This window comes from Hippocampus guttulatus, chromosome 22 (assembly GCF_054856545.1).
Source record: "Hippocampus guttulatus isolate MCC_2025c chromosome 22, RoL_Hgut_1.0, whole genome shotgun sequence".
Lineage (NCBI taxonomy): Eukaryota > Metazoa > Chordata > Actinopteri > Syngnathiformes > Syngnathidae > Hippocampus > Hippocampus guttulatus.
In genome coordinates, this window is record NC_141282.1 from 4,800,533 (window position 1) to 4,825,205 (window position 24,673).

A 24,673-nucleotide genomic window follows, 5' to 3' on the forward strand; every position below is an offset into this window, starting at 1 on the left:
AGAGCTGACGTACGGCTACACTCGCAAGGCCGCCGCCGTGTGCAAGAGCAGGAGAGAGAGAGAGAAAGAAAGAAAGAGTGAGCGAGAAAGAAGCAGATAACACCGAGTGAGTCCGTGAAGTTCGTTTTGTAATATTGTTTAATCTTCTCGGGGCGGCGATAAACGCCAAGTGTTGCGCCACCGCGTTGTTAATATGAACCATGGCGGCGTTTTTGATTGTGGCAGTCGGTTGCCCCTGTGCTTGAGACACGACTAAGGCCCCAAAAGTAAAAACGACCGCAGCATTTTGTGGCATATTTAAGCGTGCCGGCTGTCATTCATAAAATCCTCCACACCTGACTGGCTGCTCTCTGCGCGAATAAGATACATGCAGAGACATATCTGCATCGGTATGCGAGGAGGAGGTGAAGTGCGGAGTTGCGCGGGCCCTGCCAGCCCGCTCTGGCTCGCACAGGTTGTAAATGTCATCCAGCCTTCAGCCAGGCGGTCAAAGCACGGCGAGGAATTTCCCCGAATGGCTCCCCATCGAGCCCAATCACTTTTTATGGCACTTTTACGCTCGTGTTAATCGGCCGAGGCGGACCGACAAAAATGGGGATGAAAGAGTTGCGACATGCCTATTCATTGCCCCCGCCGCATCTGTTTTCGTCGGCTTGCCAAGACATTTTGAATCACAGAACACAATATTCTTTGGGCCTTGAAAGATTTATTTTTTTTGTCAGTTATGTCGTCCAATTGAACAAGTCTCCCCTCAAGAGACACCTGATACTCTCTGAAGTTCAGTAAAACAATCGCGGCGCTATCTTGGACGTTCTTGTTGTCTGTTCATTCAGATTTGTCACGCTTGTGTGCATCATCTTCTCGGGAAATAATGAAGCTGTCAGTCTGCTCGAGCTCAGGCGATATGACCGCACACGTCGTCCTATTTTCATTCACAAAAGAAAACACTCCATATTTAGACATGCATGAAATCCCAAGCACATCCGTTATCATCATCAAACATCCTCCATCAGGAAAGGTGAAACATTGTGCCTGATGATTACCCCTGCCTTGCCACAAAAAAAAGGCTCAGAAGGCTCAGTTGAGTCCACCTCTGCAATGTGAGATGTCCCCTTTTAGATTATTGGGGTCATAAATTCCAAACGGCGGGTTGGTTTAGACGCTGCAGTAATTGCCTCTGATAGCTGGCACAGAATCAAATGATTTAAAAAGCTGCTGTGTGAGACTTGTACACCTTTTTGCCACTGTTGGAATGTGTTGAAAAACAATCTTTTTATTATCCCCCTTCTCGCCAATATGCAATAAATAGATCAATAGTGTGCGATTTCCATGCGACCCAGCCACGCGCGTTTGCCGGGGTGCCCGACTCCCAGCAAGTTAAACACAATGTTTAAAAAAAAAAAAATGGCTGCTCATGTTTTATCTCTCTTTGACTTTCCCTGTCTCAGATAAGAGGGAAGAAGCGCGGGAATTGATGATCCCCGGAGCGCCGTCCTGGAAGGGGATTTGTGAGGCGAGGCGGGCGGGAGGAGGAGCGGGTGATCGGAACGGGGCGGAGAGGACGAGCGGGAGAAGAGCATGGGCCGCTCTTCCGTGTGCAGGGTTCTCCTGTTGCTTTGCCTCCTGTGTCGTCGGAGCGTCACGGCACAAGCCGAGGGTATGACATCACTCTTCCCCTGCCTCCGTGAAAAGTAACACACCGGCTGAATTGGGATCAATAAAACGGCGCCTTATTTAACTCTCCTTCCTCCACTTTGATTGCACACCTCATTTCAGGACACGCCATTTAAAAAGTGCTTGAGGAGGCGGGCGAACCGTCTGCATAGCGTGCGGTGTTTACTTTAGTATTCTAAGCGCTCCTCGTTGCTGTGCTAAAGTTTTAGTGCCGGAGTGTTTGGAATATTGATGCTCTTTTTGGGCTGACTTGTGTGTCAATAAGCATTCATGGGAGTTTGTGGAGCTTGCTGCAGATGTGAACAGGCGCACGTGATGAGGCAAGACTGCCATCTAGTGACAAGACCAGGATGAAGCTTTTGGTAGAGTCAGCAGCTTGGGACATTCTGTGAAATTCTTTTTTTTGGGGTTCAAATTTAAATTTGGACTGCTGGCTTTGGGGTTTTTCCCCTCATTCAAAGCCTGTAGCTAAATTTCATTTGTATCTCTGGTAGCCTGCAGGACGGTGGTGCAAGCAGACATCGTTTTCCTGGTGGACGAGTCTTGGAGCGTCGGCGCAGGTGGCTTCTCCGCGATGAAAGACTTCATCTCGGAGATGCTCTCCTCTTTCAAGGATAGCCCCGTGGGAGCCGAGGGCGTCCGTTTCGGAGTCACCGTCTTCGGGGACGTCCCCAGGTAAAAGTCAACATGCAAGCGCGTCACTTTTGGATCGCGCCCAGCTTCCTGTTTTGGCTCCCAGGATGCGAATCGCCTTGACGGACTACAGCTCCCTGGAGGAAGTGCTCGGGGCGGTCAGTATGCTTCCCTATGAAGGCGGAGCCAGGAAGATGGGCGCCGCCCTGCAATTTCTCGTACACCACGTTTTCAGCGCCTCCATCAGTCGCGACCACGCACCCAAGGTACTTTGTGAAGCCACCATAATTAAGTACAACACATACATTGGTGAAGCAATGAAAGGCCATCCATTTTTAGATAGCCAAAAAAAAAAAAAAAAAGAGCGCTTTAAAGTCAGCCGCCTGCGCCAGACGGCAACTAAACTTGTCAAGTGATAAAATGTGAAGTATTTTCCCTCTCTATCAGTGGCGGGGAGACTCGAAGTAACGCTGCCGGTTAGCATTCCCATCAACCCACTATCTTCTGAGTGTGCGTGTGAATAATTTTGCACTTGACGTGGGAAGGCAGCGGGGAGAGGATTAGGTTGATATATTGAATTTGTACCGGCGGGCGCATGCGAGCGGCAGCCACAATCTCGTATTGATGCTGTCCTGCCTCCTCTTTCTTCTTCTTTCTTGAACTTTCCATGAACTTTGCTTAATTTTTATGAATGAGCAAATAGCTAGTCTCGGTCACATGCGTGCATCCCGCTTGTTCTTTTCGCTTGATTTATTCAATTATGAATTCAATTATAAACTAAACCATGAACAAATCTGTGGGGGGGCTTTAATGAGTGTGATGCTGTTTTTAAATTACTTTTTCTTTTTCTCCCAAACAGTGGTGTATTAAATATTTAGCTACATAACTGTGCAAATGTTTAAACTGTAGAATGGATTGGAACAGTAAAACAAACAGTCTCTAAATCTTGATGGGACTTTAATCTTTTTTGTTTAATTGAGCTGAAATACATGGTGTGTTTCTGGAAATTGGAACAAGGACATTTTCATCGGGAATACAGTGGTGCCCAGATATGAGCCGTTGTTCAGCCGATTTTCGACTCTTTCACAGTTTAACATGACTGCACTCAAGCAGCAATTTGGCAAAAAGTAGACAACTTGTCAAAAAACAAAAACAAAAATGAGGCTCCAAACTGTTGATTGCCTCTGCCAATTAGTTTATTATCAAACCAAACATAAAGCAGAGACAATTGTACAGTATATCTATTTAGCTTCATGCAAAAAACAATGCAGAACGCCACAGACGGGCTAGCAAAAAGCTCCAGTGTCGCGATGTCATAATCCTTCAAGCGGCAGATACACTCACAGGTATTCTTTATCCTCTGCGAAGAACGACTATGACTGCAGATTACTGGAGAGAGACCATCTCTCTCTATATCCAAAGGTCTGCATCATAAGTGATAAGATATCCTTTATTTGTCCCACACTGGGGAAATTTACAGCCTCCAGCAGCAAGAATGTAGGCAGAAAAAAGAAACAAACACCGTTCAATTAAAAAAATACGTGTTCACTTTTTTTCGGTGTTATTTTTACGATGTGTTAATTAAATAAAACGCTATTTTACCCATTAAAAAAAACACTAACACTGACTAAGACAGAAGAGCTTTGAGTTTTGAGCATGGTCATGCTACAAATTCAACTTGTGTCACAGGGTACACCTGAATACACCCTTGACCGCCTGCGCTTTCTCTTTAGGTGGCCATTTTGATCACAAACGGACCTTCGGACGATCCCTTTGACGCCGCCGCCAAAGAAGTGGCCGACAATGGGATTTCGCTTTACGCTGTCGGTGAGTCCGGATTGTGAATTCGCTCAACATCCCCACTGCAGCGGTCCCTGCAGATCTTACCTGGGTGGCCGCCGTCTCACCCGCTGTCAGAAATTCATGCCCTGTACAGTTGCGATTCATTGGATTCTTCCCCGGAACCTTGTGATTGTGCGAGAATCATATTTCAAAGTGCACTCGCGCAAATATATACAATCCATATGCAGCACACTCACTCGCCACAATATTAGCTAAAGCGCGCCTCCATATGTATTGCTGAAGAAGTGCTTCATTCAACCATACGTCCACTTGCACTCCTTTCCCTCACTCACATGCGCAGCGGCCACGCATACATCTCGCTCCCCTTGCTGCGAGCGCTGCAATAATTACCGCACATTAGCAAATCGCTCTCTAATTGCGCCCATTATTCACCGGCCGATTCATCTGTACACCTCTGACACCCGAGTGGCGCTCCTCTTATTCATCACCACCGTGGCGAGGCAAACCTGCATGTCAACAAACATCAAAAAGCAAACGACAGTCTCGACAGTACGGACTTCATGAGTCAGTGCCGCAGGGCAAATTGGTGAAAGCCGTATCATGCCGGAAGCAATCGAAAGACTCCTTTGAACATCCATGTGCACAAATAATTGGAAGTAAACAGCGTTTAAACGCGTACGCCTGAGTCAGCTTGTAGAAAATCTGCTGTTTCGTTGTTTATTTGGTGGCTGAGGGCTCTGCACAGACTTCACCAGTGAAGCAATTGAAAATGCCACAGCTCTCCCCAGTGGAAGAAACTATGTAGTGCCAAAATAGTGATCCGCATGCTTTTTGTGTTCAGGCGTGAGGGGAGCTGGGGAGGCCGAGCTGAGGACGACGGTTTCCCGGCCGCACGAGGAGCACCTCTTGATGGGTGCTGACTTCCCCCTGCTGGAGGCCGTCCTCCCCAAATTGTCTCGCCGAGTGTGTTTCACCGCCTCCGAGCCGCCGCGCCCTGTCAAAATGTTCCAGCCCGGTGAGAGAGACGTGCATCGCAACAAAAATACAATCCATAAAATGAATGTATATGAACATGCTTTTCTCTTTTTGGAATCTATTTCCCGGACTCCTTGCGTCCAGTCAAAGAACCCATCTTGGGTCCAAGAGATCTGCGGGTGAGCGAGCTGGCCTACGGCTCCCTCAGACTGACGTGGACGGCGGCCACGGGGGACGTCACGGGCTACCGACTCACGGTCATCCCTCTCAGCTCCCGAGGACAACCCGTCAATGCGCAGCAGAGACAGGTGAGGGAGGTGGGAACAGTCCGCACATCTCGGCCAGATATTTATTTTGGCCTCTGCTCCCTTAAGATTGGTCTTAAGGCAGACGTGACGACCATCGTGGTGACAGAGCTCAACCCAAAGACGTCGTATTCCCTGACTGTGTCTGCCATATATCCCAGTCTCATCGGAGAGTCTGCGACGACGACTGCCCAGACGAGTAAGTGGTAAAATCGCCAAATGTCACTTTACGCCATGAGCACCAAGTCTTGTTTTTCAGCGCCATTGCCTCAAGTGTTAAATTTCCGAGTTATCGAAGAGGGCCTTTTCTCGCTACGTCTGGGCTGGACGCCTCCTCTCAAGAAGCTCGACGGATTCAGGGTTCTCATCCCAAGACGTACGAAAACAACATGCATTGTGATTGACGCTGCTTGTATTTTCTATGGATTGACATTCCCCGGTTTCTCAAATGCAGCCGACCGACCGGGCTTCGTGTACGAGCAGCTGCTCCCAGGAGATGCCTCCTCACATGTGATTGACAGCCTGGAGGAGGACAAAAAGTACAACATCAGTATTTCGGCGGTTTACCCGCAGGGGCTGAGTGAACCTGTTTCCGTCGTGGGAAAGACATGTAACTATTATCACATCTGAATTCCATAACAATAATTACCATGCTTGACAATAAATGTCACGAGATAAAAGAAAATGCATACAAATTTTACCCTTGGTGTGACGCAATGGTTTTTAAACCACAATTCCGTTGTAGTACTGTAACGTGTCCACAAGAGGGTAATGTTGTTCTATGCCAGATTTCTGATTAGTCTTTTTTTTTTTTTTTTTTTTGAGTGTGTACAGGGATTTCGGATTCATCATGTTACTCCGAAAGACGCAGCTTTATGTTCTCTGATCATATATTTATTTATTTATATTTTAACATCCTCTTTTTTTTTGGTTGGATTTGTTTGTATATTTATAGTGAAGCTGGTCGCAATTCAAGAACTCCTGGTCCAGAATGCAACCACTGACACTGTGCAAGCCAAATGGACGTCAGTTAAAGGCGCCACGGGATACCGTCTCACATGGGCATCGCCAGGTAACGCTGCCTGACAAATATGACACCAACGCCAATATTTGCTATGCCACTTACAATGTGTCGTAATGCGTTGCTTTCAGAGGGCCACATCGAGAACATCAACCTCAGGGACACCTTTGACTTCTACATGATCCAAGGCCTCCACGCGGGCGCCGAGTACACCATCACCATGAACCCCATCTTTGGCGATATCGAAGGGCCCGTCACCTCCGCCAAAGTCAAGACATGTAACTACACTGCTCTAGAAAGAGACCAAGCGTGATGGACTTTTCCATGTAATGACTCCTTATCACCCCTGTCAGTGGAAAGCAGTGCGGTGCAGACCCTGAAGGTGTCAGCTGTGAGCACCAGCACCGCTGTCATCACATGGAACAGCGTGCCTGGTGCCACTGGGTACCGACTAGCCTGGGGACCCACTATAGGTGTGTTGGAAGTTGGAATGGTCCCAGCAAGAGCTGCCTCTTATGCGTCGTGTCGTTTCTCAGAGTTTGTAGGTCGGGACCGTCCCAGGCAGGTGGCTCTGAACGGCACCACCACTGAGTACCAGCTGAAGAATGTCGCCCATGACACGGAGTACGCCCTGACTCTCTATGTGCTCTTTGGATCGGTGGTCGGGCCTGGCATCACCGCCACCTTCCGAACTTGTCAGTACCTGTGTTTAAGATGGGTCGTCGCAATAGAATAGCATCAAAAGATTGATACTGATGTTTCGTCTCGTTCACTCTCAGCTCCTCTCGGTTACGTGTCCAGCTTTGAGGTAACCGCCTACACCAGCACCACCATAGGAGTGCAGTGGAGTCCAATAGTTGGCGCTACGGAGTACAAACTTTCCTGGAACACTGGTAAATGTAGTTGTCACTGGCATCCACCTTCCCCCTCCCACGCCTGAATTTTGTCACACATGTACTGTACATCTCTACGTTTGCAGACAGCGGCAGCCCCCAGTCGCGCTACTTGGACCACGGCGTTCTCTCCTATCACATCACGGACCTGAGCCCTCACACCACCTACACCATCACAGTCCGTGCAATATACGGCAACACGGAGGGGCCTGAAATTTCCTTAACTCAAGTCACAGGTAGTGAACATCCTACTCTTGGCCTCAGTGGAGATTTCGGGATGTAGGCCCTGCCTTGATTGCTTGTTTAATTTGGCAGCGGCTGCATTGGACTCAGAACCGCCCCAACTGGTGAAGGAAGTCAGAGTTGTGGACACTGGTGTTAACTCTGTAACCCTCTCCTGGAAACAAACACCTGGTGCAACCGGCTACAAAGTCTCCTGGATCCACTTCATGGGTGAGATTCTGTGTATATTGTGCTCAGAATTGCTGTGGTATCGCTGTGGTCGTGCTATCGCACGGTTTCAATCCTATTTGGCAGGCAGGTCTTTTTGTGTTGTGCTTGGTTGCTCTGAATCCCACTCTTGCCCCGCTGTCGTTTGGTGCCCCACATGGTTCAATTTTGGGGCCCCCGGTCTTTACATTTTATTTTCTCAATTGGAAAGCAATTATACATTGGATGACAAATTGGTGCTGTGATTAAATCCAGCTTTTTTTTAAACTTAGGGCAACTGGCAAGGTAAAGCCTTTCTTTTCATTACAACACTTAGTTATCCACGTCTTTGTTCCATGTAGGGGGAGAAGAGAAGTCCCATATGGTACCAGCTGGTGTTACAACCTTCACTATCCAGAACCTACACGAGGGCTCGGCCTACAAGATCCAAGTGTCCTCCATGGCGGGCAGCCGGGAGGGAAGCTCTGTCCTGGTCACAGCACGGACCTGTGAGCCATTCTCATAAAAGTTTCTCGATGTGAAGACCGTAACAAATATACCCTTTTAAGTTTTCTCTCATTTGCTGGACTTTAGCGGACCTACCAAAAGTGACTGGCTTCTCAGCAATAAACACGACGGACAGCAGCACTGTTCTGAGCTGGAACCGAGTGGCGGGTGTCTCCGGGTACCGTCTAAGCTGGAGGCACATCTCAGGTCTGGAGCCATCAACGTGTCATTCTGATGTGCTGTACTCATCCTTTTTTATTGTGCCTTACTCATCTTACTGTTTTCTCTGAGTGTTGTTTTGCCTCTAAATCGATATTCAAATCGTCCCCCAGAGTTTGAAGCTGATATGCCTTGCATGTCATGTTGATGCAATTTGATTTTGTCATATTCTCCTTTCATTGTCTTTGTCTGTATTTTGGCACGAGCTATTAATAACCGGTAACCCCCAAAAAAAAAAGATAAAGTGAATTGCCTCTGGAGAAATGTGAAATAATGACATGTGTTTTGTTTCAGTGTTTGAGACCAAAAAAGAGACGCTGGGTCTTAGTTTCACCTCCTTTAAAGTCGGTGACCTCTTGTATGGCAGAACATATATTTTCTCCATTCGGCCTTTGTATGGGCAAATGGAGGGACCGGTCAGCACCGTATACCAGAGGATTGGTAAGGAAGTCTCATGAGACTCGTGGACTTTTTTTAAATATATTTATTATATATTAATATTTTTTTTATGTAATGATTGCATATTTCGCTACCGTGCATCTCAGTGGGACAGCATCCTTCGACGTCGCAGCCAACAACGTTGGCCCCGTATGTCACAGCCAGCACCTCAACCCTTCAGAGAACCACTCGAAGCACCGAGCACCCTATTGTGCTGTCGTCCATTACTACAGTGAAGACGACCCCAGTTCATCCAACAGCGGCCACCCCGCAGTTCACGCCGCCACGCGCAGTGACTCCTGCTCCATCGAGAGCAGGTATTTTATTTTGGCCCTCATCATGCTCTGATTGCCGACTCACATATTTGGCCTTTTTGCCAGAGTGCGGCCGGAGCAAAGTGGACATTGTGTTCCTGGTAGATGAGTCATCCAGCATCGGCACCAACAACTTCGACAAGATGAAGGACTTCATATTCCGGGTGGTCACCTACTTCCCGGTCATAGGCCCCGAAGGCACGCAAGTTAGTGTCCGCTAACCGAACTGCACTTCATCCAGCTCAAACGGTAGGAATTACGAACATAATCAGGTTGAAATTCTCTCTTCTGCCTTTCCAGATAGCCGTGGTTCATTTCAGCGATGAGCCTCGAATTGAATTCCGACTCAACGATCACAAAGACCGGAACGCCGTGCTTTGGGCACTCACGGGGTTACGCTACGGAGGGGGCAACACCAAGACAGGTTTGTGCCGCACAAATCACCAACATTTGGAGGAATCGAATTTCTCGAACTTTGATGCCCGTTTAAACGCAGGGAAGGGCATCAGCTATGTCCTGCAGGAAATGTTTCAGGAGTCTCTGGGCATGAGGCAAGATGTCCCCCATGTTCTGGTGCTGATAACAGACGGCAGGGCTCAGGACAACGTGGAGCCCCCCTCCAGGATCGCCCGCGCTCTTGGTCAGTCAAAAGTCCCATCCGGGTTTCAAGCTTCATCCTCTTTACACTTTAAATCTTAACGTTACGTTTCACGCAGGCGTCAGCATCCTGGCGGTGGGCGTCGGCAATGCCGACCTGCAGGAGTTGCGTAAAGTCGCGGCCCCCGGCAGGTACAAGAACGTCTTCTACTCGCCGACCTTTGACGACTTTCCCTCTGTCGAGAGAGAATTCATCGGGAGCGTCTGCGGCGAGGAGCTGCGCTCCGAGTTCAAGCTGCGCCTGGATGGGGAGGTGAAAGGAGAACGTTTCATTTTTGTGCTGGAATATCACTTCAGTTCCCCTGCTTTTTTTTTTTGACTCAGCTGGACACGCCCACTGATGACCCAACGGAGGTGGCAAAACCTCAGGACCCCTGCCGATGTATCAAGGTCGGTCGATCAGGTGCAATACATCAAACGTTTCAAACACAATCAGTGAAAATGTTTTTTTCTGGTGTCTTTCCCAGGGCCAGAAAGGAGAAAGGGTGAGATTAAATTTGACAATGTTGCGTGTCAAAACAATATTGATGTGTATGGACTTTACTCTTTCAGGGCGATGGTGTAGGAGGTGGTCTGGTAAGTTTGACTCCAAATATTTTATATTTCTGATCATTTTCAACACCACCTGAGACGTTTGTTTTTTTTTGGTTTTGTTTTGTTTTTTGGTAGCGATTCAGGCAAACTCCCGGGCACTTTGATCCTTTCACCTCGACCAAGGGAGAGAAGGGAGAAAAGGCAAGATGTGCACACTCACGGACAAATCAAATCTGGATTGTTTTTTAACTGGAGCGTGATGTTGTTTCATTTGATTGATATTTTCTTGCCGACACGTCGGCCATATTGCTTTGCCAGGGACCTCCCGGAACGGACGGCATTCCTGGGCTGCCTGGACGCCCTGGACGAACCGGACCTCCGGGTTCCGCCGGGCAACGGGTAAGTGAATTCACAAGAGAACAAACTCGGCCTAAGTTTACTTGTTTTAACACGTGTTGTCATTGTTTTATGCAATGCATCTTTTCGTCTTTTTCAGGGCACTCCAGGCATACCGGGCGATACGGTAAAACTTGAATGATAAGTAAAATGTCTTGAATGAAAATGAGGACTATTGTTGTCTTCTCGCAGGGTCCTGGTGGTCTCACCGGTCCCAAAGGCCAGAGAGGAGAGAGAGTAAGTTTTAGGATATTTTAATGTATTTTTTGGAACAATCATGAGGAAATCAAAATTACGTGTCTCATCACAGGGAGAGCCTGGTTACATGATCGCCGCCCCAGATGCAAACTTCGTCCCCGGGCAAAAAGGAGAACCAGGATCCTCGGTGAGACACCCGCTCAACAGTTTTGGGAGATTTTCCCAGAAGGAATTTTGGCCTGATGAAATGTAATGTGACAGGGTCCCCAGGGACCTGCTGGTATTCCTGGACTCATCGGAGTCCCGGGTCTGCCCGGTCCAGCAGGACCACCAGGAATATCTATCAAGGTATGGAAAGATTAGATGTCCAGATGACGGGTTTTAGATGTACAGCCAATCTTATGCATGACGTCTTTTGAAGGGGGACCCTGGAGAGCCAGGAGAAAAGGTACACCAGAATTCTGCCGCTGCTTTCGTTGGACTTGAAATGACATCCTCGTATGTTCGTTTGAAAGGGTTTACGGGGGAAGCCGGGCACGAAGGGTGACACAGGAGAAGCCGGGAGCATCGTGAGTGCAGATACGATCTCCCGTCAATGCGCTTTTCAAAAACGATTCATCTTTTTTTTCTGTTTCCCCACCAACCGTCAAGGGTATGGCAGGGTTGCCCGGTCCAATCGGCATCAGCGGCATACCGGGTTTACCGGGTCCGAAAGGAGAGAAGGTAAACAATGTCAACCAACGTCATCTTGCTCTCAAAATGTGTTGACACTCTCGAAATGTGAACTTTTGCAGGGTGAATGCGGACAGAGCTTTTTAGGGGGTCAAGGCCTTCGCGGAGAGCCGGGGGAGAAGGTACCACACGCAAAATTGCTCTTTTGTGCTCTCATACACCCTCTCCTGGGCATATTTGCACACTGAATTGCTTTCCTATATCGACGTCTGCGCCATTCTTTGTTCTCCTGCGGTCATTCGTGTTCAGCATCTGCAGTGACTGGACTTTGTAGGCATTGATAAGTGGACCGCAATCCTACCATCATACATATTTCAAGACAGTTCTGGGGGTTTTTTTGCAGGGAAACGTGGGCGTTGCGGGACCGGTCGGCCCAAAGGTACTCGATACTGACATTTCATTTTGGTTGATTTCGTTTTTATTTGGGATGATATTATGCATCTGTCCAGGGTGAACTTGGAGAACAAGGCACTCAAGGAGCTGTCGGACCTCGGGTGCGTATGTCACGATTGACCGTCCCACCCATTCATATTTGACCTAATGCTAACAAGATTAGCGCGCGAAAAAGCTGCTTTTTGATTTGAGCAAAATCAGAATAACTAATTGATCGCCAGTGTTTTATTTTGTCCGCAGGGGAAAAAGGGGTTCAAAGGGGAGCAAGGGGACAAGGTGAGTCCACACACACACACGCAGACACGCGCTCTCATCTGTAATGCACACTAGACGGAAAAATACAAATGTCCTGATCCATTTTGTCAAAGCAAGACTTTGTCAGCCAGACTAATAGACGGAAACCCAAAGTGAGTCTCAAATGAAGGAATGCATTCCTTTTTAGGGAGAACAAGGCGAGAGGGGGCCCAGTGGACCGCAAGGACCAACGGTGAGTGTGATTAGCGATGATGACAAAATGCACTTTATATTTGGCCGAATAGGCCGAGGCATTACGGTATATAATCCCCTGAATCTCTGAAATTAGCCTCCGTCAGAGATGCCGGCGAAGAGCCAAATCGGCAAAGCTTCAATGGATGTCTCTCACGCGTTTTTGTCCTGCGTCACTGAATTTAATTTGAGGCGACCCACCCCCACCCCACTCCTCACCTCGCTCACCTCACCTCACCTCCCCTCCCCTCCCGGTGAGGAGGTCGTCACAAAGATGCTATCAGGCTGTTTGCTTTAATGCCCTTTTTTGTTGAACGCTTCTTGAAAAGGTCTCCTAGATAACCGCTCATTGCGTCACCTCACACAAAATTATTTCATTTGAGATATGTCATGCTATGGAAAGGTAAAATGGGCCAACCACGATGCCTAAACAATTTTTTTTATCCCGAAGCCTTTACAAAGATGATAATGCTCAGTGTTTATTATTTTGTTTGCATAATATATCAGGATGAATGTATGCACGATGTCAAAGTTATACACAGTGTGCCTTATTATTTCTTCCAGGGACCAACAGGACCGATTGGCCTTAAGGGAGATGCGGGACCAAGAGGAGCCCCTGGCGACACTGCCGAGGGTGTAAGACTACAATTTGTAATGTTTCTTTTATTTATTTTTTCTTGGGTGCTAATTAGCATTGTCGTATTTGTGTCCCATCATAACAGGTCATCGGTCCAACCGGCAAAAAAGGCATCCGGGTGAGTGCTTCGCGCTGTTTGTGAAAGCGCATCCGTCAGTTCACGGGGTAGCGATTATTATTTTACAAGGCGGCGCGTTCTCCTGCGGGCCCGCCAATCAAACGCAATTAAGAGTTTCTCTCATTAGCTTTGTGCAGTTGGACTGAATGACTCAGTGAGCGCAACCCCCGTCAGAGTCGCTCGTTTCCTTTTGAAAAGTCCCCGAATGATGTGTCGACATTTCCCGTCCAACAGGGAGACGTCGGTCCAATCGGTCCCGTGGGCCCTCTGGGAAAAAAAGGGGAACAAGGGGACAAAGGAGAAAAGGTTGGATGGTTAAAAAGTGCAAATTGAGAATGTGCAGCTTGAGTTGAATTGATGTGTGCCTTTAGGGGAGTCCTGGTTTTGGAATTCCAGGACAGGGGGGACCAAAAGGGGAAAATGGCGAGCGGGTGAGTCCCTAAAGAACTCAGCCGCCATTTTGTTGCTATATTCTTGGGGGGGTTCATTTTTTTTTAAGATATGTATTCCTATCATTCCCAGGGAAATGTTGGTTTATCTGGAAAACCAGGAGCAAAGGTATTGTAAGCAATCGACAAAGTGTAGAAACAAAAACAAAAGAAAATGCCTAACACAAAAATGTTACCGATTTTTGGTCTCGCATCATCCACGTCATTCTCCTGAACAGGGACAGGACGGCTCCAAAGGTGACAAGGGGGACGCGGGCTCGCCCGGAAATCCCGGAGAAGCTGGCTTAAGAGGTAAAGATGTAAGTAAATCACATGAGGTTGTCCCAGCCATCACAACAGGCAGCAAAAAGTCACATTTCGGTGTCCCTCGTGTCATTTTCCAGCGCCGTATGACATGTTGTTGTTTTGTGTGTGTGTAGGGTGGTGTCGGAGCTAAAGGAGAACAAGGGATGAAGGTGCCCTACCAGCCCTACCCCCACAAAAAAAAAATTGCAACATGCCAAAACATAACATTTTCCTAAACTCGTTTTGTCCTTCACAGGGGGAGCGAGGACCGCAAGGAGCATCTGGCGACCCAGGACAGAGGGTATTTTTTATTTTTTATTTTTACCCCTTGGGGTTTTGACAAAAATATGAACCAGCAAGTCAAGGAAATGAACTTAAACTGGTGATGTTTGATTAACTTTTCACTCAGGGCCCACTCGGGCTCCCGGGGCAACCGGGAGCGCAGGGAGAGAAAGGAAATATTGGAAGCGCTGGCCTGCCTGTAAGACCTTCTGCAATTAAAAGAATAAAGCATCTTGGAGCGTAATTGTCGCTCGTCAATGCTAACATTTCATGTTTACCTGTAATGAAATTTCTTTGTCTTCCTCCAGGGGCTCGATGGAGCAAAAGGCGACAAAGGCGAGCCGGTGTGTGTGTGTGTGTGTGTTTGAGTTGATGATGCCTTTGGCGTCTTTCTTGTTCTGATCTGCCGCTTTGCTTTGTCATTGCGATTGCTATTTTGATATCTTTGTTTCGGCTTTTATTGCGCGTGTCACTCTTCAGCGCACCTTCTATTTCCTGCAAATATTGCCCGCGACGTTCTATTGATGTGATTTAAACAGTTTTTTTTTGTTTTGTTTTTTATCTCTCTCTGTGCCTGTATGTGTGTGCCTGCTGTCGTCACAAAGGGAAAACCTGGACCTCCGGGAACGCAAGTAAACAAACCTTTTTATCGTCATGTGTGACAGCTTCTCATCAGTCCAGTCATGTTTAACAGGCCCATTTGTTTTGCGGCGGCGCTCGTAAAGTCGTTAACGCGCCAAACGAGAATGACATTTTTTTTTTGCCAGGCATTACGAGACAATATCTTCGCCCGAGTGATCAAGGTGTCTTTTATCGATATCACATTTGTTTTATTTTCCCTGCGGAATTTTCTTCTCATGTCTCCTCTATAAACGGCTTATTGTGTTTCCATCAGGGCGAGCCGGGTGAACCGGGTTTGAGAGGAGAAATCGGCCTGCCCGGACCGAGAGTGAGCCTCCTAATTTCGTAAAGAAATGTATACATTTGGCTCTTGGGAGCCATTGAAGGCTTGCGTGAAACGTGTATCTTCAAACTTCATGTCTTCGGTTTGTTGGCAGGGTCCTGAGGGTAAACCCGGACAACCAGGATCGTCGTTGGTAAGTGTCCAATAATTTTTTGTTTTTCAGATCGTGAGCGGTAATTGTTAAAATTATTGACACTTGGCGCAGGGTGGTTCCGGCCTTCACGGTACACCGGGAAAACCGGGCGAAAAGGTCACGTCAGCCTCCCGCCCACGCACACGTCCACTTTCCTAAACGCCTAATGTTACTTTTATTTGAACTGCAGGGGGAGCGGGGACCAAAAGGAGAGCCTGGCGCAGTAAGTGTACAAACGACGCAGTGGAGAAAGACTTTTGACCCTTTGATGCACAGTTTGATTGCCTCACACTTGTGCTTTTTGGTAGACGGGCGAGAGAGGCGAACAGGGCCGCATCGGGATCGCCGGAATGCCGGGATTACCGGGAACGCCGGTGAAGCCCGTTAGAAGAACTGTTGATTCTTCCGAGAATGAGAGGCAACCCGCCGTGGGGTGTTCACCGATTGTTCTCTTTGCTTTCACAGGGACGAGCCGGCATCGACGGCAAGCGAGGACTCGCGGGGAAAGATGTGAGGACCATTTCGGCGTCCCGACCGTTCGGTTGCGCTGGCGTGATTCACAATTAACATCGGTTTCTTTTCATTTTTTTCTTTTCAGGGGGAGGGAGGACCAAAAGGGGAAGAAGGCAAAAAGGTCCCCACGTGTATCACAGACAACAAAGAAAAAGTATGAGTTGGGTTTTCCTCTGGACATTCATGGTTTGCTCTCATTCCAGGGAGAGAAAGGCGACACGGGGGCAAACGTAAGTGGGTTTGAAGTTGAAAATCATGGCGGCAAAAGGAGCAAAAACTTGAGTCTCGCTGTTGAATGACAGGGCAGAGACGGCAACAAAGGAGAACCGGGACCGCCGGGTTTGCCCGGGAAACAGGTCCTCGTCACCGCAGAGGTAAAAGAAACACGTTCACCTCGCCGCCTTTTGCGTCCAATCCAACTTCCGGGACGCCCCGTTCGCAGGGCGCCACCATCGACGAAATCCGCCAAGCCTTTCCCGTCCCCATGGGACCTCCGGGAGCTACCGTGAGTGTCTCGCCCACCGGCTTGCTGCCGTCGTGCCCAGTCATTGCCCAAACAAATATCGCCTTCCTCTTCTCTCGTTTGTGTTCAGGGCTCGCCGGGAATGAAGGTAGCACACAAACGGGTTGATTCCAAAGTGTAAATCCACTTTCTGATTTCCTCGCTTGTCTTGCAGGGAGAGAAAGGCGACATCGGCATGAAAGGCGACAAGGTAGAAACGGTCGCAGGCCGAGAGAGGTGAAATGGGATTACGGTATTTGAGTTCTTGACGCAGCATTTTCTTTCCTTCAATAGGGTGATGCGGGAGCCTCTGGGAAAGCCTTAGAAATGAAGGTGGATCCCAGGTTATGTTCTTGCTCCTTGCTTTCGACTGAAAAGTCAACTGATTCACATGCTTGCTCTTCTCCAGGACATCGAAGCCATGTTTGACGCGTACGGCATCAAGGTGTGTCCCCGCAGTCCGAAACGCAGATTTCGTCGTCGCTCTTCCTCGTCCTTGACGGATCCTTGATATGTCGGCTTGTTTCCCAGCTGCCCCTGTTGAAGGTTTTGATTGACAGGCTGCTGCAGGGTGGCACCGAGGAGCTCCTTCGCACACTCGGGAGCGCCGCGACAACCTCGCAAAGCGCGGGCACGCGAAACGAAGAAACGCAGACCTCCAACGCCATCACGGAATACACGGTATGTCACGCGAACTCGGCACTTTTTAAAAGGACTCTTAATAATCTGCTCGCATCATTTCGCAAGAGCTCTGTCAAGATTGATTTATCCAGCCGCACGCGACTGGACACCTTTGAGGAATTTGAGTTGGACCAACCTACGCGGCCTGTGAGTGACGCTCCATCAAACAGGCCGATTATCACCGACGATGCAACTTTCATTTCTTGTATTTTTTTTTCCCCTGCCCCACTTGAAGGACTTTTGGAATGAATCTACTGAGGGTCCAACGTTATGGACACCGCAGAAACAAAAGGAGGAGGGTCTTGACGGGCCGTCCAAAGCCAAAACATATCCGACTCAAGTCAGCTCCACTTTCAACGACACTTCAAACCAGGTAAGTCATTTACGAACTAGGAGGGGGGTTTTTTTTGTTTGTTTTGTTTTGATGCCTTTGCGTGTGTTTTGGCAGACGGTCTCCGCCCAACCAGCAAGTGACACCCAGGCCATCCCGCTCACTCTGCCGCGCGCGGGCAAGAAAAGCGCAGGGCACAAGAGGCAGAACAGAGAACGCGGGAAGGTAAAAGATCACCTGCGTGCGGCGAAACAAATTCCTCATGATTGACACGACTCTTCCCGTGTGTGACGCCTGACAACCAGGGTAGAGGAAACAAAGGACGACATTCGAGGCAGAGAGATCCCCCGGTAAATGAAATCTATCTCCCTGCCGCGATCGCCAGTGCCCAATGCCGATAACGCAACACTCTTCCTCCCCCTCACCCTCCTCTAGAAGAGCGGGCAGTCGGAGGAGGAGTTTTACGACGCCCGCCATTACGACGAGCAAGAGGAGGTAGGCGACCTCATTCGAAGCTTGATGACATCCGCCCGCCTTCTCGTTAACGGGGCCTGTCAGAATGCCGCTTCCATCGCATCATCTCCGGGAAGGCGCCGATTAATTGCAACACCTACTCCCGATAATATTAATTAGCAAGCCCGCCGAGTTGTCCTCGCAGCCCACGGCTTTGAGTCGTTGGGAACTCGTTGTCTTAATATAAAATGGGTTGAGTGCATGCTTCTCAGAAGTCACAGTCGATCCGTTTTTTGGTTCATCCTCCAGCTAAAAGGTTTGGACAGATTCACATCAGAATCCAGCACCCTGATGCTAAAGTTTTTTTTTTTTTTTTTATGCCGCCAACAGGAAGCGATATCGCTGCCATCTCCTCCCATCACCACCCAGGAAGCAGACAAGGTGGAGTCCTCATTGGCCGAACACCAACACACACATGCACACCTTGCATGCGCATCACAAAATTTTCACCAGTTGCATTTAAAAAAAAAAATTTAAAAAAAACCCAAAACATTGTTTTAACCTCAGCTTTAAAGCATGAAACCCACAGCATGATTTCAAGCTTGGCTGAACGGCAATGAGCACACTGATTCGTTTTAATGGGACAATAGTAACGCTACATATTTTTTCCTCTCTCTCTCTTTTCTTTTTCCATCTTTAAACAGGATGCCTCTTAATTTGCGGCCTTAATTACAAGGAACACAAACCACAAAGGAAAATGCAAATAAAGTGGAGACGGCAGCCTTGGATGTGACAACCTACAACTTAGAAGTTATTTATAAAGACACATATCAAATTAATACCAAAAAAAAAAGCACTCCTTTTTATACATATATTTTGGTGTACTTTTTATTTATTGAAACATGGATGTCAATTATATTCCTTGATCGTCACTGGTGAAAATTTTCAATATAAAAAATTTAACTCAGTCTCTGGCTTCTTTTCTGCACACACACACATACGCAAAGTCGCTCTGCAGTATTGAAATATTTTGCTGAAGAGCATGTGGGGGCGCACTTGGCAGGTGCCGCCAACCAGGGTCAAGAGGAATTGGTCCGACGCAGAGGTAAGTGTCTGAATTGGCCAGGTGCTGACGCTAATGTAATGGAGTCTATGAGACTGCGCGCAAGGGCTGAAATGTAAATTTGCCACGAGTCATTGATGACGACTTTGTAGAGAAGCGCGTCCAACATTGGAGGAGGAAGCCGGCGACGCGCCGTGATGGATCCAGTCGTGCAAAGTTCAGCAGAGGGGCCTGGGCCCGACGATGAGGATTGGAGTGGCGACTGGGAGACGCCGGAGGAAGATGAAGCCGAGCTGGCGAGGCGACGACAGCTGGAGGAGTGGAAGAGGAGGAGGGCTGACATGGAGAGAACGGGCGAAGGAGAAGGCGGGCGACCTTCCCCCTACCACCCTGACTATTTTTACCTCAAGGTAAATGATCAGCTCACGTGCAATCAGAATTTGACTTCAAATTCAAAATAACGCGCTCATTCATACACGTGTGTCTTGCATTCTCAAGGGGCAACCAGGTGAGGACGGAATACAGGGTCCCAAGGTAAATCAACACCATTTGCCTCAATGGTGATTCATTTTCATGATCACAACATTGAAAAAGAATTATCTTCCTGATCATGATGCCAAGTTGTGATGAATTATGGTGCCGGATGCTCTCATCAATGGTGGTGGTCTTTTGAATTAGTTTAGCACGTAGCACGGGCTTACGTTTACACTGCGGCACAATTAGGATCCGATCTGGATTCAACTTTGTTTGACATACATGCACATAGAATAAACTGTATATATAAATATATATATATATTAAACCGTTTATTCTATGTGCATGTATGTCAAACAAAGTTGAATATATATATATATTCTATATATACCTGTATATATTTTACGTTTTTTTTGTGTCTGTCCAAATATGGTCATTTCCATATTTGATTATAAATAGATTTGATCGACGTGGTCTTTTTTTTTCTTCCCCTCCCCCCAAATTATTAACCAATTTGAAGTGTTGAAAATAGCTTTGAGAGCAACTCTTGTCTGAGGGATGTTACTCAAACTCACTCGGTGGGAACCGTGCAGCATTGCACTACTTTTTGCGGGGGATGCAAAAATAAAACCCAACATGTTGAAATAACTAGGTTTGCTATATTTTCGGAGGCCCGATGCGATCGAATAGATTTTCCAATTACATAACTCATGACTCTTGAAAAATAAAGTTTGGGAAGATGCACACAAAGTCGCGTCCAAGCATCCCCTTCAACGTAAGCGCCTGGTCGCCGCACCCCTCGCCCACGTTCTTGACGTTGCATCAGAGCTGGGGGGCTCTTGGCTGCCGTCCGGCCTTCCCTGACTCTTTTGATGCCGGCAAGATGAAAGAACGCGCACGCATGAATAATTCCCCTTGTTAAACGATGTAGACAAGTGCGGCGGGGATTTCTTCCCCCTCATATTGCTCAAATTTAACAACGGCAAGGTGCTGATTTTCCTGTGTGTCCTTGTCGATGTCTGCAGGGGGACGTCGGAGAGAAGGGACAAAAGGTACGCCGTACATATTCCCGTGTGCGAGTGATTTATTATTCAACAATGAAGATGATGGTCGAAGTCTTGTGTTCAGGGAGAGCCGGGCATCGGCCACCGAGGGCCCGAGGGCCAAGCCGGTCCGCCTGGCAACAAGGTGACACACCTCATTTAAAATAAATAAATAAATAAATAACAATAAGGGAAGAGCAAGCCGGTTTCAGGAAGGGAAGGTCTTGCGCCGAACAGATCTTTACCCTTCGAAACATCATAGAGCAGTGCCAAGAACTTCAGACACCACTCATGATCAACTATATCGATTTCAAGAAAGCCTTCGACAGCATCCACCGGGAGTCACTGTGGCAGATCGTCCAGCTGTATGGTGTACCCCTCAAGTACATCAACATCTTCAGGTCATTGTACCACAACTCAACCTGTTGTGTCAAAACCAACAGTGGCACAACTGATGATTTTGACATTGTCACTGGTGTAAGACAGGGTTGCATTCTGTCACCCCTACTCTTCATCATCATAATTGACTTTGTGATGAGGAAGTCCATCACAGGGGAAAAAGTTGGTATCAAGTGGGGAGGGAGCAGACTAGCTGACCTGGAATTTGCAGATGATTTGGCTCTGTTAAGTCACACCCAGCCCGCATTCCAGGAGTTGACCAACAATCTGCATGAGCACGGAGTTAAGGTCGGTTTACGAATTAGCCAGGAAAAGACCAAGGCCATGGCCGTCGGACAGCACCAACACCTTCAACCACTCACTCTACACCAACATGACATAGAGTACATTGACAGCTTCACATATCTTGGGAGTAACATCTCAAATACAGGTGGTGTGGAGAAAGACGTCAACAGTAGACTTGGTAAAGCTGCGGGAGTGTTCCAACGCCTCCGCAACATCTGGTCATCGAAAGCCATCACTACGACCACCAAGCTACGCCTCTATATGTCAGTGGTTATCCCAACAGCGATTTACGCCTGTGAGACATGGATGAAGACAGCCAACATTACCAACAAGTTAGATGTCTTTCATCGGCGTTGCCTGAGATCCATCCTGAGGATCTCATGGAGAGACCACATCACCAACGAGGAGGTGATGAAGAGGGCAGGAGTGGCTGAACTGTCAGACATTGTCTCTGAAAGGAGAAGGAAAATGATCGGCCACGTACTCCGGCTGCCAAGAGAGAGACCGGCAAGTGTGGCCATGGACTGGATGCCAGAGGGTGGAAAGAGGAAGAGAGGTAGGCCAAAGAAGACGTGGAGACAGACTGCCAAAGAAGACCTCAGTGAGATGGGTGTCAGCTGGCATGGAGCAAGAAGGGTCGCCAGTGACCGGAACAAATGGAGGAGGCTCGTCGCCCAATGTTCCAAATAGGAGCGGGCGGAACTAACTAACTAACTAACTAAATAACAATAATGGGAAAAACAATACAAATGATTCCAACACAATCACTTTGACTTTGATTGACTTTGCATCTGGCTGCCATTTTAATTGGAGCAGATTTAATTGGCTGAGTGACTCATTTAAAGAATAGCAGCAAGCTTAACACATTGTTGGAAAGCAATTATTTCAACGAATGAGTTTACTTTGAAAAAGTTGTCATGCTCGTTCAAAGAAAAGGTCACCACCACAATGCGTTGATGTGTTGTTCCGAAAGCCAAATCAAAGCAATTCTGACTCAACAATTTAGGGTGAGCCGGGAGACGCGGGGCCGCCAGGCGCTCAGGGAATCCAAGGCATCCGCGGGAGTTCAGGCATCCAGGGGCACCCGGGCATCATGGGCCCCCCGGGAGACCCCGGAGAGCCCGGCCGGGAGGTATGGCGCCATATCAGCTCTCTGATTTTGAAAGTGATGCACAGGAGATGTTTGCCGTGTCCACTCATGCAGGGTGAGCGAGGGAAGCGGGGGAAAAATGGAACGCCGGGGGGCACGGGACCTCCAGGAGCACCGGGTCCTGATGTGAGCAGACCTATTTACGCTGCATCAACCTACCACATTTACATTTTATTTTTTTGCAATTCTTTTTCAGGGCTCTCCTGGTGTATCGGGATTAAAAGGAGAAAAGGTAAATATGTTTCAAGAAGTCATCGGTGAAATAATAGATAATAGTACCACTTGAAAAATGTGCACATCCTTCGCAGGGGGACAGTATCCCAGGAGAGGCGGGGCCTCGAGGTTTCACTGGTTTCCCTGGAAAAAGGGTGGGATTTCTTTCTTTTATTTTGTTTTCAAAATCGGTACAATGCCATTGTAGTGTGCAAGTCGGTGAAAGGGCCTCTTGTGGTTTCGATTTCAGGGCGACCAAGGGGCCCCGGGTATGAAAGGAGGACCAGGACTCATCGTGAGCACTTTGTGACATTTGAATTGTTTCGTTGCCACTTTTAGAAATAATCAACCTGCTCTTTGTTTTTAGGGCCCCAAAGGTTTACGTGGTTTCAAAGGCGTCAAGGTAAAAGGTCCCTCTTCCACAGATGCAAAGTTGTCATTTGCATCACCTTTTTTTTTTTTTTTTAACGCCAGGGTGAACGTGGGATGCAAGGCATCAGAGGAGAACGGGTACGTTTATTTTTTGGGGTTCACGTGATTGAACTTTTTTTTTTTTTTTAAATAACCTTTGTTGTCTTATGCACTGCAGGGGAGTGCGCTTCAAGTTCATGGACCTCGTGGATTGAAGGGCGCCAAAGGCGATGCGGTGAGAGCCGTCTCCCCGCTTGTTCCCGAGAACGCGCTTGTGATGTTCTCGATTGGGTTTTTGTCGCAGGGTGAGCGAGGCTCCCCGGGCTTTGACGGCGATAAAGGAGAGAAGGGCGAGGACGGTCCACCCGGAGTTAAGGTATCAAGACAGTTTTAGTCTCTTACAACCTTACATTCCAAAGTCCACTATTTTTTTTTTTTCCAGGGCCTGAAGGGTGATGCGGGCACAAAAGGCACTTTGGGGCGCTTTGGCACTCGAGGACCAGGCGGTCAGAAGGTTTGCAAGCCCTCTACCGTGACTCCCCAAGTTTTCAAAGTGATTTGAAATAGTCCAACTGTTTGCAGGGAGATCCGGGAGAACCGGGCGACCCCGGAAGCATGGTAAAAACCGTCAGAAACGTTCCATACGCGAGCAAGATGGGGTGTCAGCATGTCGTTTCAATTTTTAAGGGTCGCCCCGGAAATGATGGCGTGAATGGCACCAAAGGGGACAAAGGCGACGCGGGACTGCAAGGCCAGAGGGGTAATCAGGTACCGGACAGCAAAGGCGCTCATTTTAATCTCCTGACCAGAATCTGGGCCGTTTGGCATCGCTCTTGTTCCCTGTACGTGTTGCAGGGGGGTTCGGGAGAAACGGGCTCACCTGGAGATCAGGGAGCCAAGGGAGAGAAGGGCTTCCGGGGCGTTCCAGGATATTTCGGGAGTCCCGGTCTCAATGGCGAAAAGGTTTGAGTTCATCGGTCATGGATGCCCCGAGACAAAGTTTGAAATTGCTACTCCACAGGGGGACGGAGGCTCACCTGGCACCCCCGGCGTCCCAGGCTTGAACGGACTTGCCGGAAAAAAGGTAAAATAAGCTTCATGCTGACAAAACGCCATCGATGGGCTACCGAGTGGCATTATTATTTACGCGACACCTAAACTCCAAAAGTGGAGCCAAACATGTCAACAGATAATATAACAATGCAGCTATTCTTCATCCTCTGCGAAGAATAAATGTGACCTTCTCTATGTATGTCTGTATCATTTCTTTGCGGGATATTTTATCATGTCATTTACTGTATATGTCAAGTCTCACCTCAAGGCAGAACTGCGTTGATATATAACGTTGTGTTCTGTCAGGGCGACAAAGGCAACGCCGGCATCAATGGCGTCGGCGGTGGCTCGGGAGGGAAAGGCCAAAAGGTTTGGACATAAACATCATCAAAATTGAGTCAAAAATGCTTTGAAAAGTCCCTGAAAAGATGAATTGTGTGGCGTGTAGGGCGCGGCCGGGTTCCCGGGCTTTCCGGGATTCAAAGGCTCGGTGGGAAGACCCGGAAGGGACGGAGGCCGAGGACCACCAGGGGGTCCAGGACCCCATGGGGACCCGGGAGCCAAGGTACACACCCTTTTTTTTCCTTGGATGTATTTTTCAACATGCACAAGTCGTAAATTAATCCA

General features: G+C 48.2%; 1 protein-coding gene across 1 annotated transcript in view; it reads left to right on the forward strand.

Annotated features, from left to right (window-relative positions):
• The window catches only part of col7a1l (collagen type VII alpha 1-like), a 32,929-nt gene that overhangs the window by 5,082 nt on the left and 3,174 nt on the right, over positions 1–24,673 (forward strand). Inside the window, exons 4-98 of the mRNA XM_086103068.1 lie at positions 1,449–1,657; positions 2,169–2,349; positions 2,414–2,573; positions 4,041–4,134; positions 4,952–5,125; positions 5,230–5,393; positions 5,460–5,589; positions 5,650–5,766; positions 5,845–6,000; positions 6,346–6,462; positions 6,543–6,689; positions 6,765–6,884; positions 6,948–7,106; positions 7,191–7,304; positions 7,391–7,540; positions 7,620–7,757; positions 8,096–8,242; positions 8,328–8,447; positions 8,754–8,900; positions 9,005–9,214; positions 9,278–9,417; positions 9,512–9,635; positions 9,708–9,851; positions 9,928–10,121; positions 10,193–10,258; positions 10,336–10,353; positions 10,421–10,444; positions 10,538–10,603; positions 10,721–10,801; positions 10,899–10,925; positions 10,991–11,035; positions 11,109–11,183; positions 11,258–11,344; positions 11,418–11,444; positions 11,512–11,565; positions 11,648–11,719; positions 11,791–11,850; positions 12,072–12,107; positions 12,178–12,222; positions 12,362–12,397; positions 12,564–12,608; positions 13,172–13,243; positions 13,330–13,362; positions 13,597–13,668; positions 13,734–13,793; positions 13,885–13,920; positions 14,030–14,110; positions 14,231–14,266; positions 14,353–14,397; positions 14,506–14,577; positions 14,687–14,722; positions 14,984–15,010; positions 15,146–15,181; positions 15,274–15,327; positions 15,437–15,475; positions 15,548–15,592; positions 15,666–15,698; positions 15,784–15,849; positions 15,941–15,985; positions 16,074–16,109; positions 16,192–16,218; positions 16,291–16,362; positions 16,431–16,493; positions 16,582–16,599; positions 16,666–16,701; positions 16,785–16,823; positions 16,900–16,935; positions 17,022–17,171; positions 17,238–17,318; positions 17,407–17,544; positions 17,620–17,727; positions 17,808–17,852; positions 17,938–17,997; positions 18,346–18,396; positions 19,019–19,060; positions 19,171–19,428; positions 19,517–19,552; positions 20,518–20,544; positions 20,621–20,680; positions 22,226–22,351; positions 22,424–22,495; positions 22,566–22,601; positions 22,678–22,737; positions 22,833–22,877; positions 22,950–22,985; positions 23,057–23,092; positions 23,172–23,228; positions 23,298–23,369; positions 23,436–23,507; positions 23,576–23,611; positions 23,681–23,761; positions 23,849–23,956; positions 24,015–24,077; positions 24,353–24,415; positions 24,495–24,611. Of these exons, the coding sequence (XP_085959194.1) occupies positions 1,579–1,657; positions 2,169–2,349; positions 2,414–2,573; positions 4,041–4,134; positions 4,952–5,125; positions 5,230–5,393; positions 5,460–5,589; positions 5,650–5,766; positions 5,845–6,000; positions 6,346–6,462; positions 6,543–6,689; positions 6,765–6,884; positions 6,948–7,106; positions 7,191–7,304; positions 7,391–7,540; positions 7,620–7,757; positions 8,096–8,242; positions 8,328–8,447; positions 8,754–8,900; positions 9,005–9,214; positions 9,278–9,417; positions 9,512–9,635; positions 9,708–9,851; positions 9,928–10,121; positions 10,193–10,258; positions 10,336–10,353; positions 10,421–10,444; positions 10,538–10,603; positions 10,721–10,801; positions 10,899–10,925; positions 10,991–11,035; positions 11,109–11,183; positions 11,258–11,344; positions 11,418–11,444; positions 11,512–11,565; positions 11,648–11,719; positions 11,791–11,850; positions 12,072–12,107; positions 12,178–12,222; positions 12,362–12,397; positions 12,564–12,608; positions 13,172–13,243; positions 13,330–13,362; positions 13,597–13,668; positions 13,734–13,793; positions 13,885–13,920; positions 14,030–14,110; positions 14,231–14,266; positions 14,353–14,397; positions 14,506–14,577; positions 14,687–14,722; positions 14,984–15,010; positions 15,146–15,181; positions 15,274–15,327; positions 15,437–15,475; positions 15,548–15,592; positions 15,666–15,698; positions 15,784–15,849; positions 15,941–15,985; positions 16,074–16,109; positions 16,192–16,218; positions 16,291–16,362; positions 16,431–16,493; positions 16,582–16,599; positions 16,666–16,701; positions 16,785–16,823; positions 16,900–16,935; positions 17,022–17,171; positions 17,238–17,318; positions 17,407–17,544; positions 17,620–17,727; positions 17,808–17,852; positions 17,938–17,997; positions 18,346–18,396; positions 19,019–19,060; positions 19,171–19,428; positions 19,517–19,552; positions 20,518–20,544; positions 20,621–20,680; positions 22,226–22,351; positions 22,424–22,495; positions 22,566–22,601; positions 22,678–22,737; positions 22,833–22,877; positions 22,950–22,985; positions 23,057–23,092; positions 23,172–23,228; positions 23,298–23,369; positions 23,436–23,507; positions 23,576–23,611; positions 23,681–23,761; positions 23,849–23,956; positions 24,015–24,077; positions 24,353–24,415; positions 24,495–24,611 (7,641 nt within the window). The 5' untranslated portion in view covers positions 1,449–1,578. The remainder of the gene's footprint in view (positions 1–1,448; positions 1,658–2,168; positions 2,350–2,413; positions 2,574–4,040; positions 4,135–4,951; positions 5,126–5,229; positions 5,394–5,459; positions 5,590–5,649; positions 5,767–5,844; positions 6,001–6,345; positions 6,463–6,542; positions 6,690–6,764; positions 6,885–6,947; positions 7,107–7,190; positions 7,305–7,390; positions 7,541–7,619; positions 7,758–8,095; positions 8,243–8,327; positions 8,448–8,753; positions 8,901–9,004; positions 9,215–9,277; positions 9,418–9,511; positions 9,636–9,707; positions 9,852–9,927; positions 10,122–10,192; positions 10,259–10,335; positions 10,354–10,420; positions 10,445–10,537; positions 10,604–10,720; positions 10,802–10,898; positions 10,926–10,990; positions 11,036–11,108; positions 11,184–11,257; positions 11,345–11,417; positions 11,445–11,511; positions 11,566–11,647; positions 11,720–11,790; positions 11,851–12,071; positions 12,108–12,177; positions 12,223–12,361; positions 12,398–12,563; positions 12,609–13,171; positions 13,244–13,329; positions 13,363–13,596; positions 13,669–13,733; positions 13,794–13,884; positions 13,921–14,029; positions 14,111–14,230; positions 14,267–14,352; positions 14,398–14,505; positions 14,578–14,686; positions 14,723–14,983; positions 15,011–15,145; positions 15,182–15,273; positions 15,328–15,436; positions 15,476–15,547; positions 15,593–15,665; positions 15,699–15,783; positions 15,850–15,940; positions 15,986–16,073; positions 16,110–16,191; positions 16,219–16,290; positions 16,363–16,430; positions 16,494–16,581; positions 16,600–16,665; positions 16,702–16,784; positions 16,824–16,899; positions 16,936–17,021; positions 17,172–17,237; positions 17,319–17,406; positions 17,545–17,619; positions 17,728–17,807; positions 17,853–17,937; positions 17,998–18,345; positions 18,397–19,018; positions 19,061–19,170; positions 19,429–19,516; positions 19,553–20,517; positions 20,545–20,620; positions 20,681–22,225; positions 22,352–22,423; positions 22,496–22,565; positions 22,602–22,677; positions 22,738–22,832; positions 22,878–22,949; positions 22,986–23,056; positions 23,093–23,171; positions 23,229–23,297; positions 23,370–23,435; positions 23,508–23,575; positions 23,612–23,680; positions 23,762–23,848; positions 23,957–24,014; positions 24,078–24,352; positions 24,416–24,494; positions 24,612–24,673) is intronic.